The sequence below is a fragment of the Psammomys obesus genome, unplaced genomic scaffold, assembly GCF_907164565.1.
Source record: "Psammomys obesus unplaced genomic scaffold, mPsaObe1.curated_primary_1811, whole genome shotgun sequence".
Classification (NCBI taxonomy): domain Eukaryota; kingdom Metazoa; phylum Chordata; class Mammalia; order Rodentia; family Muridae; genus Psammomys; species Psammomys obesus.
Genome location: NW_026596120.1, coordinates 17595161 through 17607660, shown reverse-complemented (window position 1 = coordinate 17607660; position 12500 = coordinate 17595161). Strand labels below are relative to the sequence as shown.

At 46.9% G+C, this 12500-nt stretch overlaps 1 protein-coding gene across 1 annotated transcript; it reads right to left on the bottom strand.

The window, feature by feature from the left end:
• Nucleotides 1–617: 617 nt before the first annotated feature.
• On the bottom strand, nt 618–11549 carry CUNH3orf84 (chromosome unknown C3orf84 homolog). The gene is made up of 4 exons (XM_055629518.1): nt 11523–11549; nt 9115–9228; nt 1389–1445; nt 618–1028 (listed from the first exon to the last, which is right to left on the bottom strand). The coding sequence occupies exons 1-4, from the start codon at nt 11547–11549 to the stop codon at nt 618–620; spliced, it is 609 nt and encodes a 202-aa protein (XP_055485493.1).
• Between the last annotated feature and the right edge of the window lie 951 nt (nt 11550–12500).

Here is a 12500-nt window from a genome sequence, read left to right as displayed (position 1 = left end):
TGACCTGGCTTCTCAACTCCACCTAAGCCTCAGCTTTGTCTTGAGTATCAGGGAACTTGATGGGATGACCAGAGAAGAACTTCCAAATCCAAAATTCCACAAGGTTAAGATAGTCATACAATGTCTCCTCAGAGCGTCCACAGAACGCCTGATGGGAGCGGAGGCTCAGTGGGGTGGAGGCTGGGGCAAGTCTTCTTGGAAGGCATCTCTTGGGCAGGGCTTCGTGGCTGAACTGGCAAACTCCTCAAAGTCTCCTGGCTCCTGGAGGGAGCTGCCAGCCCTTGCCTCTCTCTTTGCCTTAACTGCTCACTAGTAGGATCCTCAGGTTCTGCGTTTCCTGCAGCTACACTAAATACAAGAGGCTACAATTACTGAGGCATTATGGGGTCCCTAGAACCCACCCATGGTCATGGTGACCTTTCTGGACTCTCTTGAGGATGCTACAGGCTTAGCCTTTCTCACTTAGTGACAGGGCTTTCTGGACAGCACCTCCCCAGCCCAGCACACGGAAACCATAGACACTCCGTGGAGAGCCAGACACAGGACCTGGTAGTGATCTGCTCATAAGCACCCTCCCCCAAGACATCTTAGGCTGTGAGTATCAACAGGCTGCTCTGTCAGCTTTTTAATTCTTGAGACCAGTTTAAACACTCAGAAACTCCAGCGTGAATGTAATGCTGCAGCATCTTGGGCTTCGGGGCTCCGGGAAGGCCAGGCAGGGTTTCAGTGATTGGCTCAGGGCGCTTTCTCTCGGTGGTACCGCAGTAGCCACCCCGGGATGGATGGCAGAAGTTGTGCTGGTAGGTAGTGTTGAAATAGGGAGGCTGAAGCTGAACAAAGTGGACCAGGCGCTGGGGAAGCCTGCTGAATCCTGTACTTGACCGGCAATCAGTCTGGTAGGAAGATTCCAGAGGTGGCTGCTGGCTCAATTCCAGCTCACAGGGTGCCCAGTGCAGGAAGGTGTGTCTCTTCCACAGGCGCTCCAGGTCTTTCCGTCTTCCAATTCCCTGCAGCAGGCAATAGGGACCCTTCTCAACGGTATGGGCCCTTGGCCCACAGTCTTGGCATCTAGCATTTGCTTGGGCCCCATCTAATCAGTCAGCTTGGCGATGCTGGGTTTGGCCTCCCTCGCCTGGACCCTGCATTTTCAGTAACGTCATCCATTTTAGCATGAAGCCCCCGCGTGACCCTCCCTAGGATATTTGTTCAGAGTTGGACAAACTAGCCAAGAAAACCAAGATTAGAGTTGCCTCTCTCTGGGGCTATTTAGCAGCAGAAGGGTTACGGGGGAAATAGAAAACCCTGCTGCCTGCTCCGTGCCTGTGTCAGGCCTGTGTCAGGCCTGTGTCAGGCCAGGGACCCCTCCCCCTCCTCTCTCCGGAACTCACTTTGTCGTAGGAAGTGCGGTTGTCGTGTTTTGAGAAGTAGTGTCGCCGCACTGGCTCCTTGAAAGAAGATGAGAAGGAAGGTGAGGGCAGGCGTGTGGACCTGTTCCTGCACACAGTGTCTCAGGAGCCACCACTTCTAAGCTGCTGTTAAACTGCCAATGCCCTGAGAGGACAGCGACAAATGACACTGAACACACCGCCACCACCACCACCACCACCTGCCTTCTCCATGTCAGAGCTTGCCCTACCCAGAAGCTTTGGGACTGCTGGGATGTCTGCCGGGTCACTCTGCCATCAGTGGAGGGCTTTAAATTCAAGTTGCCCAGGACTAGGCTTGAGGCCCCCTCCCTCCCACTCACTAACAGCATAGCTGTGCTCTAAGCCCTATATGACATCTGGAAATAAATATGTCTGTCTCCATTTGAAGGTATCTGCTGAACCCCAGGCTCAACAGCCTACTGTCTCCTCCACATCTTCATGTCAAGGCATGGCAGGGTATCTCCAAACACATCAACTAAGCTATGAATCACAGCCAAACCTATTTTACCTACAGCTCAGGCCATGGCATCTGACAGCTAGATCCAAATAGCTGAGCCTTCTCCATCTTTTGTTTGCTTGTTGTCTTGAGACACAGAGTTGCGCTCTGTAGCCCAATAGCCCAAGCTGGCTTGGAATCCACTATACAGCTTGGACTTGAAGAGCCTTCTGCCTCAGCCTCCCAGATGCTGGAATTACAAGAGTGAGCCTCCAAGTCTGGCTTGTCTTGGTGGAAACCACCACCCTGTCTTGCCTGAGGTTGTCAAAGAGCTTTCCATCTATGTCTATGCTTTTAAGATCCCACTCCCTGTCTGTTCTCTTCTCAGTAGCCAGAAATTCCTTAAGTACATAAATCAGATCACATCTTGTTTGCCAAAATCTGCAAAAATTCTTCATGTTTATAAAACAACCAAAATCATAATAGTGATCTGTGAGAGCTGACGCACATCCTCCCCTCTTCTTCCAGCCATACTAGTCTCCTCTCTAAACACCAGAGATTCTTTCCTCAGACCTGAGCTGCTGAGACCCGACAGGGCTGGGTTGGTGCTGTTAGCAGTGGCTGACAACAAGCTCAGATAAAATGCCTGATTTGAGAGCCTGGCAAGGTAGCTCAATGTTTGTAATCTTAGTACTAGGAGAGGCAGAGGCAGGTAGATCTCTGTGAGTTTGAGCCCAGCCTGGTCTATAGAGTGAGTTCCAGAACAGCCAAGGCTACAGAGAAACCCTGTCTTGGGGAAAAAAAAACAAACAAAAACAAACCCAGCATGATTTGGGATATCTCAAGGCAGAGTGCTAGCCCAGCTGTTTTGAGACTCTGGATTTTCATTCCCAGCCTCAGAAAAAGACATGAAGGGAGGGAGGGAGGGAGGGAGGAAGGGAGGAAGGGAACAGGGAGAGAGGGAGGAAAGGAAAAAAGAAAAGGGACTGGTTCCGGCAAACATTGCTGATTCAGTTAAAATAAAGTCTGTGTTATATCTTTAACAGTCTACCCTTTCTGCACTGCCTATTCTAGAGATTGTAAATCTGGAAGGAGTCTCCAAACAGTGTGATAGCGTGAAGAGAGGAAGCTGGCCAGACTTCCTTCCATTCCTTATAAAGGTAACACAATTGGCACTAACAACCTGGGGCTCTTGGAACTGGGGATTTGGCAGTTCAGGGGGTTGAGCTCAGTGGTATAGAGTGGGCTTCATATGTGCAGAACCCGGGGTTCACGCACGCACATGCACTTGCGCACATACTAAAATCAACTGATAACCAACCAACCAGAAAACAGGCAATTTAGAAAAAGAGAGAGGAGAAACTTCAGAATTAAGAGCAGGCAAAGGGTTCTTAAACTTGACACTAGAATCAAAGCCAAAAAAAAAAGAAAAAGTCAGCCAGGTACAGCAGAGCATGCTGCAATCCCAGGGTTTGGGAGGTGGGAGCAAGATCAAGAGTTCAAGGACACACTTTGCTACAGACCATGTTTCAGGTCAACCTCAAACCTGAAGACCTCAAACCTCAGACCTTATTGGACTTAAAAATATTTTTTTTCTTGGGAGACTAGCTGATAGGCGAGACGGCTCAGTGGTTAAGCATGCTTGCTGCTTTTGCAGGGGATTCAGGGTTAGTTACCACACCCAAAGCAGGTGGCTCACAACCACTTGTGAGTCCAGGTCCAAAAGATGAACACGTTTTGGCCTATTTTATCCCCTGCACACTTTTGGTGGACATAAAATCATCACGCACATAAAATCACACGTATACAAGTAAAAATAAATAAATCTTTAAACAAAAGCTGTGCCAGACATGACTGCCATGTTCATGATTTCAGCAGTTAGGAGGCTAAGGTAGGAAGACTGTTACCAGTGCAGGAACAGCCTGGGCTTTACAGGGAAACCCTGTCTCCCAAAAAGATTTTCCTATGAAAATCCGTAAGAGGAAGGTAAAAAGCAAGCTCCAGAGTGAACCACATATTCAGCAAGGGGCTAGAATCTAGAATGTTAAAAAATAATAACATTGCAATAGTAAGACAAACAATCCAATAAGAAAATGGGCAAACAACATGAAGCTATTTCACACACAAAAAAATGAATATACAGGTGGCAAGTACCATGAAGAGATGCTTATCATTGAACAATGGAGAAATTCAGATCAAAATCACAATGAAATCTCATCATGTATCAGGATGGCTAAAACTAAAAATAGAGACAATTCCAAATGTTAGTGAAGAAGCAGGGAAAATGGATCATTCAGCATTGCTAGCGCAAATGTAAAGCGGCCAGGCTACGAGGGAAAACAGCTTGGCAGTTTCTTTAAAAACTAAACATGCAACTACCATATGATCTAGCAACTGAGCTTCTGGGCATTTATCCCAGAGAAAAGAAAACTTATGTTCACCCGAAGATCTGCACAAATGTTCATAGCAGCTTTATTTATAAGAGCCAAAATTGGAATCAGCTCAGATACCCTTTAATAAAGCGAATGCTCAAACAATCCGATACATACAAACCATAGAGCACTACTTAGTAATGAAAAGAAATGAACTATTTATAGTCACAACAACTTGGATGACTCTCCAGGAAATTGCACCAAGCCAGGAAAACCAACCTCCGAGGTTGCATACTGTATTATTACACTTACACGGCAGTTTTTCCCTTTAAGTCATCGAGTTGTTGAAACAGGGTTTCACACTGCAGCCCAGACTGGGCTCACTCTGTAGCTTAGCCTAGCCTCAAATTGGTAGCAGTTTTCTACCTCAGCCTCTCAAGTGCTGGGATTATAGCTGTGGGGCCACAGTGCTTGGCTGTTTTTTGTTTTTTTCTTTTGAGACAAGATCTCCTGTTGTAAGCGTGGCTGGCCTGAAAATTCACAGGCTTCCTGCATTCAGCCTTCTGAGTAGAAGAGTTGTAAGAATGTCACTTGGGAGGCAGAGGCTCCCAACTCTGTGAATTCAAGACTAGCCTGATCTACAAAGTGAGTACAGGACAGCCAAGGCTACACAGAAAAACCCTGTCTCAAAACAAAAACAAACAAACAGAAAAACAATTTAAGAATGCACCACCACACTTGGCCCAATATTTTCAAGTGACAAAATTTTAGAAATGAAGGCAATTTGATAGGAACCGGGAGGACAGAGGCACAGGAGGCAGGTAGCTATGTAGGTAAAAGGCCAGCACCAAGCTTCTGTGTGATGTCACAAACTTAGCTCTGCCGGTGGCTATGTAAACTTGTGCTGGCTAACATCCTATAGACCTTAGTACATACGCACCAACCCAATAACACTGTGACAACTTGAATGAAATGGGTGAATTGCAATTATGTCAGCTACTACATCTTTATAAAATGTTGAGAGAAAAGTGGGCAAAATGCAGAAGGGTTCTTTAGTATTTCTTCTTAGCATTTATTAATGTATATTCATTTCAGTGGAAAAACAAACAAACAAAAAAAAAACCCAGAAGGCCTGTGTGGTGGATCAGTGGATAAAAATGTGCACATGTGTGAAATGAATAATAAATGTTATATATAATCTAGCAATTATATGCACATATATGTATATTCTAGAAATTAGGCTTAGTAGTGGACACCTAACCCCAACACAAAGGAGTGGAGGCAGCTGGATCTGAAGTTCAAGGATGAGCTAGAAGGCAGCTCAGTTAGTGCAAAGTGTGTTGGGTTTGGTCTCATCAGGTACATAAAACAATGGTGATAGCACATCCCATGACCTCAGCACTCTGCAGGTAGAGGTGGGGGTGGGGGTGGGGTGTCAGAAATTCGAGGCCATTTTCAGCTCCGTATAGTGAGAGACCCTATCTCTAAAACAACAACAAAGTTCAAGTTCGTCCACAGCTACACAGGGCATTCAGAGCCAGCCTGGGCCAGTCTCAAAAACTAAGTAAACAGAAGGGAGTCGGGGAGCTGATTCTGTCCTCAAAGCGCTTGCTCTGCAATCATTAGGGCCTAGGTTCCATCCCCAGAACCCACATAAGAAGCTGGGTGTGGTGCTTTAGGGGTGCACCCTTGTAACTCCAGGGCAGGGGAACTAGAGACAGGAAGATCCCTGGGGACTCCAGGCAGCTTAGCTAAACTAGCAAACCCCAGGACACAGTGAGAGACCCTGCCTCAAGGTGACTCACTCAACGCTAACCTCTGACCTCCACATACACATATGCTCACATGCACACAAGTACACACACACACACACACACACACACACACACACACACACGAATTAAAATCTGGAAGTCTGGGAGAAGTTCCAACTGACCTCCTTGTTTCTCCCGTGTCTATTCTCAGCTGCAGAGTCATAGACAGCCTAGAATGAACGCCTCTGTTGTTGGAGGCAGCCCTGACTCTGGAAACTCATTATTCCTACAGTGGCAGGATAATCTATGGACTCCCACTGATTCCAGTTTTGCTCTCTCACAACTGTGGGAGCCTGGTGAGAAGGAGTCACTTCCTCTCCCCCCAGGCAGTTCTGGGTAGTCTTGCCCTTGAGAAGGAGTATCAGCGTCGTCTTTGTCTCTCAGCCATTTAGGCATCTGTTCTGCTGAAGAACCCATGGTACCTGAGCAGGGAGACTAGAGACCAGATTCTTCATTGAGAGGCCTTGGGGAGAGAAATCGGTTCTACTGGGAAGAGGCAGCATTTACATGGGGGAGAGCAAAGCGCCCAGAGGAAGTTGGGCAGTCTCAAGTCAGTGAGTGGGCTGCTGAGAGTCAGAGATGGAGACACAGGGAGCAACGGGGACACAGCACTCGGCACTGTAGGCAAGGACCTGCTCCATCTGTAACTCCCTGTGTCTCTTCTTGTCTGCCTTTAGGAACCAACAGGACTGAGATTACAATTCCCAAGGACCAGGCAGGTAAAGGCTAGAATAAATTCATCTGGCTTAGAAGGAAAAGGAAAGTAGAAAAAAAAAAAAAAAGGAATATTTTCCTATATTCAAATGTCATAGATGAAATTTTCACCTGCTCTAAACCAGAGAAAAGTGTTTCCAGCCTCTCAGGAAGCCTTTTAAACAGCAACAGCTGCAATCAGCCAACTGAAGCTGGTCCTCTCAGCCAATGAGAAGTAAAATGTGCACCTTTCCTGGGCAGTTCTATTAATTAAAATAGGCTTAGACTGAGAAAGAGCTGCGAGACCTGACATTTATCCCACCCGAGCGCAATACATACAGATGGTGTTTGGGGCATTTGATGACGCTAGACAACATCTCAGGCCCTCCGTTTAATCAGTAACCGAGAGATGTCCTCTCTATGTCTTTCCTGAGGGGTGGGTCTAACAAATCAAGGGGCTATTTGCTCTCTGAAATGAGAACTGCCTGAGGGCTACTGTACAATTCCAGCAGGAACGTTCTGGATTGCTTCTGTCCCTGTAACTACTATTTCTCGGTGTCTCTCATTTTTCCTTTCTCTCTCTTTGGTTTAGGGCAAGATGACCTTGGACTCATTATGTAGCAAGGCTATCTTTGAACTCCTGACCTTCCTGACTTCACCTCCCAAGTGATGGGATTGCAGGTATGGGCCACCACACCAGGCTTCTTCGCTCTTTCAAAAGGAAGGAGGGTGCGGACGGGCAGTCTGAAGCTGCATTTGGGCCTGTTTTTTTTTAAACGTTGCCAATAAGACCTTCCAACTGGAAATGCTAAGGAATATGGCAGCTTCCAAGACCCTGCTGTCAGCCTGACAAAGCAATTCCTGAAGACTCCAGATGGCAGATCTAGGAGGACCTGGCCAAAGGCTGGGAACCAGTGGGCAGGCTGTGTTTGTCTAGGCTTTCCTGCACCCTGTCCTTGTTTAGAAGGCAAACCTTGTTTAGAGTACAAAGCTCACTGTGACTGCTGGGAAGCCCTGGGTGGAGACAGAGGAAAACAAACAGGGGGGATGTTTCTTCTCTCTCCTGTGCTCCTGCTGACCACGGTTCTCCTCTCAAGAGCATTGACTCTTTCGGGGCTCCTCGCTCCATACCTATCTTTCTTTTCTGTATTCTAGCAGCCATGCTGTCCTTACCACTTTGGGCTCTTCTGGAATAACAGTAAAGGCCATTTGTCAGCTTTTTGTTTGTTTGTTTGCTCAGTTTTACTCACTCTAAAGTTGAGGAAAGCTTTGAATATATGATCCTCCTGTGCTAGGATTGTAATCACATGCCTTGTTTATTCAGTGCTGCGGATCAAACTCATGGTTTCATGCTTGCTAGTCAGGCACTCCACCAACTGAGCTACACCTCCGCCTGCTTGTTTGAGACAGAGTCTTGCTATGTAGCCTTGCCTGGCCTAGAGTTTGCTAAATACCTCAGGCTGGCTTTGAGTTCCTCTGCCTCTTCAGTGCTAAGATTACAAGACAAGTACAACCAACGCCTGACACTTGGGGGAAAGCAATAAGATTAGCTGGACGTGGTGGCCCACTGCTGAAATTCTAGAATGTGAGAAGTTGGAGCAGGAGGATTATTATGTGTTCAAGGCCAACCTCGGCTACTTGATGAGTTAGGCCAGCCTGGGCTACAGAATGAGACCTTGTTCCAAATCTTATCGTCCCTCCCAAGCAAACAAACAAAATGTACCGAGACCATCTTTTCCTGAGGCCTTCATACCTACTGTTTTGTAAGCAAATACTCCAGAGTTGTCCTACTTTGTGTAGGCTTTTTAATAGTGGGACTCTGGCTGCAGCACACACCTCAGCTGCTCCTCAGCTGCAGGCATGAAAATCTGAAAGGCTGGACCTGCGTCCTCCTACTGTGCTCTTGAGTCCTGTTTCTGCTATTCTAGCCACCTGTCCTCCAAGTCTTCCTCAGTCCTCCCTAGCCAGGCATGTGGGCTGGCGCCAGCCATCACCTACCAACTAAGAGAGGGAAAGAGGAGACTTCCTACTTGTTCCCAAGTCCTAGGCCTGGGAGGCTGGCCGTGGACTTTTGTGGCCTCAGAGAATCTGAAATTAAGGGAAGTTCAGCAAAATTCAAGGTTTTCTTCCTAGGCTCTGAAGGCTCTATTCCCCATTGCCACCCACCCCACCTTGGCTTGGAACCTTCCCCCATCCAGAAGGATGCTCTTCTGTACCCCTTTGGAAGAGATCCGGTATCTCAGGATCAAGGCCCCAGACCTCTCGGTGTCCCGGGTGGACTCTCCCAGGCGCCTGCCTCATCAGTCTAGCTCTGCAAGGGCTGAGATGGTGCTCTTGGGGCCCACTGCCCTGGGGTGGGGGTGGGGTTGTACCTCACATCTCTGCAGGAACGCAGCTGGTGGCTGGGGCTTGGCTGCAAGGCGGTATTCTTCAGCACTCTCGCTCTTGACTCGGCCTCGGTAGTGCCCGTAGAAGCCACTGTTGTGCTATAATAAGGCAGGTATGAATGATGGTGAAGCCCACTTAAATCCCCACCCCGCTTCCAATAAATCAGGTGCTCCCTTCTCAGAGTTTCTGGCAGAAAGGAATTTGAAGAGGAACAATACTCCTGGATTGGAGCCAGCACAGAACTGTCCCCATCTTGCATTGGGGCAAGCTGCCTCAGTCTGTTACTTCCGGGCTATGTGGGTGAGAGGGAAAGGGGTGTTATTGAATCATAACACACCTCTGCAGGCAAAGCTACTATTGAGTGGGGTGGGGTGTCCTTGGGATCTGAGAGGAAGTCTCTTTTGCTTCTCTCTTTACAGTATTAACAGTGGGTCATGGGTCTCAAGAATCCAATGTATTTCTTTTGAATCTATTGGCAAGGCTCTGAACACTCATTTACCATCCGCTCTGCTATTCTGGGGTAAAAATGGGCACCTCTGAACCTGTGGTACTCAAACAAGACATGAACTTTCCCAACAGAGGGTATAACCAATAGAGAACCTTCTAGATATAAGTCAGAGAAAGGTACTGGCAAAAACAAACAAACAAGCAAATGCAACCCCCCAAAACAAAACAAACAAACAATAACAACAACGCAAAATAGAAAAAGAGCTGGGAGGTCGTGCACACAACTTTAGTCCCAGCACTTAGGAGACAAAGGCAGGTGGATCTCTGAGTTCAACACCAGCCTGGTCTACAGAGCAAGCCCAGGACAGCTAGGGCTACACAGAGAAACCCTGTCTCGGAAAAACAAAAATACCCCAAACAAGCAAAAAAACCAGAAATAAGCACTTGTCAGCCAGGCATGATGGCTCATACATGTGATATAAAGCAGTTGGGAGGCTGAGGTGGGAGGGTACTGTGAATTCAAGGCTATTCCGGGCTACATAGAGAGTGCTAGGCCAGCCTGAGCTACTACGGTATCAGACTTGTCTCAGAAAAAAAGACAAGAAAGTCAAGGAAGACATATTGAAAAGAAGTAGGGGCTTAGGGGGAGTCAGAATGGCATGAAAGAGGGTAGTGGAGATAAAATGACCAAATACATTTATATACATATAGGAAATGGTAAACACACACACACACAAATCATAAATAAATAAGCAAGCTGGGGTAAGGAGGAGCTAGAGAGATGGTTCAGTAGTTAAATGCACTGTTTGCTCTCCCAGACGGCCTGAGTTTGGATGCTAGGAGCATGCAAATGGCAACTCACAACCGTCTACAATTCTAGTTCTAGGTGACCTGATGCCATGTCATCTTCTGGGCTCCTTGGGCACCAGGAGCACACATGGTGCACAGACATACACAGACAAAATACTCATACACGTAAAATAACAACAACAACAACAAAAATACTTTTTTCTCTCTTTGTGTCAGTCCTGGCTGTCCTGGACTTGCTTTGTAGACCAGGCTGGCCTCAAACTCACGGCATCCACCTGCCTCTGCCTCCCTGAGTGCTGGGATTAAAGGCATGTGCCACCACACCCAGCTAAAAAATAAATTTTTTAAAAGAGTAAGTTCCTATGGAAGGGGTGTTCTGTGCTGATACCATTAGGTGAACGCTCATGGACAATCATGTCAGGTAAATCCTATGGTCCAGCCCTTCTGTATTGAGTCCTCTTGAAGACCAAAGTCCCTATAATCAGAATCCTAAAAGAAGTGGGGCTGGAGAGATGGCTCAGACGTTAAGAACACTGGCTGTTCTTCCTGAGGTCCTGAATTCAATTCCCAGCACCCACATGGTGGCTCACCACCATCTATAATGAGATCTGGAGCCCTCTTCTGGCATGCAAGCATACATGCAGGCAGAATACTGTATAAATAAATAAATCTTAAAAAAAAAAAAGAGGGGCAAACTCCTTGACATCTCTTTCTGTCTCACTGAAGATTTGCACCTTAACTGTCTATCTGCTCCTGTACTGTTTGTAGACACCCTCTCACTCTACTCAGTTTAATTTAACAATATTTTAGTTCAATAGAATTCACTGTGTTCCAGGCGTGGGAATGGTCCCAGGAACTAGACAAAACCACAAACAATAATCTCCCAATGGTCCCCAACTAGAGCACAGTTAGTCCTGAAGTTTAGCCAGAGCCTGGGAGAACCAATGAAGAACCAGACGTAAGAGGTCCAACTGGCTAGCAGGAGAACAGGAAGCAACACAGCCTTCAGGGGTCTGGAGCAACGGAGGAGGAGAGAGCAGCTCCAGGCCTCTCCCTGCCTGGATATGACTCACATGATCCTCATGACCCACAAAAATGTCATGCTGGCCAGCAGATGGTCAGGATTAACTCTTACCCAGGAGCCTATTATAGCACCTTCCATCTTTCTAGGAAGGGAGCAAAAAAGGCAAACTTTCCTCTTGTCTTTTGAAGCTACATCTGAGAGAGACCCCCAAGAGGTCAGCTTTTTGTTGCTTAGTAACAAAGGGAGGCTGTGACTGCACAATGCTGACCCAGCCTGTTGCCTTTCCTCCTTGCCGCTCTGTTTCTTCTGTATGAGGAAACTCCTGCTCTTGTCATTTTTGGCCTCAGAGAGCCTTTATGCAAACATGCAGAGCTCTGCAGTAGAGTCAGATGAACTCATGGCCAGTGAAATATTAAAGAATACTTTAGAGGCAAAGGTTGCATCTTAAAAACTCTGTGGTAATACTTCCAGAGACGTAAATTTAGAAAGCGCTCCATGGATTCAGAAGCATGTCAGAGGTCAGTTGTTCTGCCTGCTCACTTCAGGATGTTGTGAGGTTTGGAATGCCAGTTCTTACAGGTGGACGCCACAGGGCTTACTGAAGGAGAAGAGATTTGATATTATGGTCCAGTTTTGAGCAACTTTGGGTCAGCTGTATACTTTCTACTTGATCTCTAACAGAGATATGAGCAGTCCACTCCCCCCCCCCCAATTTTTTTAACCAAAAGAAGCTGCCTATCTAGAAACATTCCAATGGAAGCTCACCTGCAAGGCCAGGAAAGGAAAAAAAAATGTGTAAGGCAGGAAAGAAAGAAAAAAAAAATAAGATGATTTTATTTTATGAGTGCTTGTCTGCATGTGTGTGTATGCACACCCCGTGTGTGCAGGGCCATAGACACCAGAAGAGGGCGCCGGATTCCCTTGCGACCAGGATGACAGACAGTTGTCAGCTGCCATGTGGGAGCTGGGAACTGGACCTGGACCCTCAGGAAAAGCAGCCAGTGCTCTTAACTGCTGAGCCATCTCTCCAACCTAAAATTAAATAAATAAATAAATAAATAAATAAATAAATAAATAAATAAATAAATA

Coding starts and splice junctions, on each gene's coding strand:
- CUNH3orf84 (XM_055629518.1), bottom strand. CDS start 11,549: ATGGAAGGTGCTATAATAGGCTCCTGG. Junction 9,229..11,522: donor GTGCTATAATAGGCTCCTGG/GTAAGAGTTAAT, acceptor GCCTTATTATAG/CACAACAGTGGCTTCTACGG. Junction 1,029..1,388: donor ACCGCACTTCCTACGACAAA/GTGAGTTCCGGA, acceptor ACCGTTGAGAAG/GGTCCCTATTGCCTGCTGCA.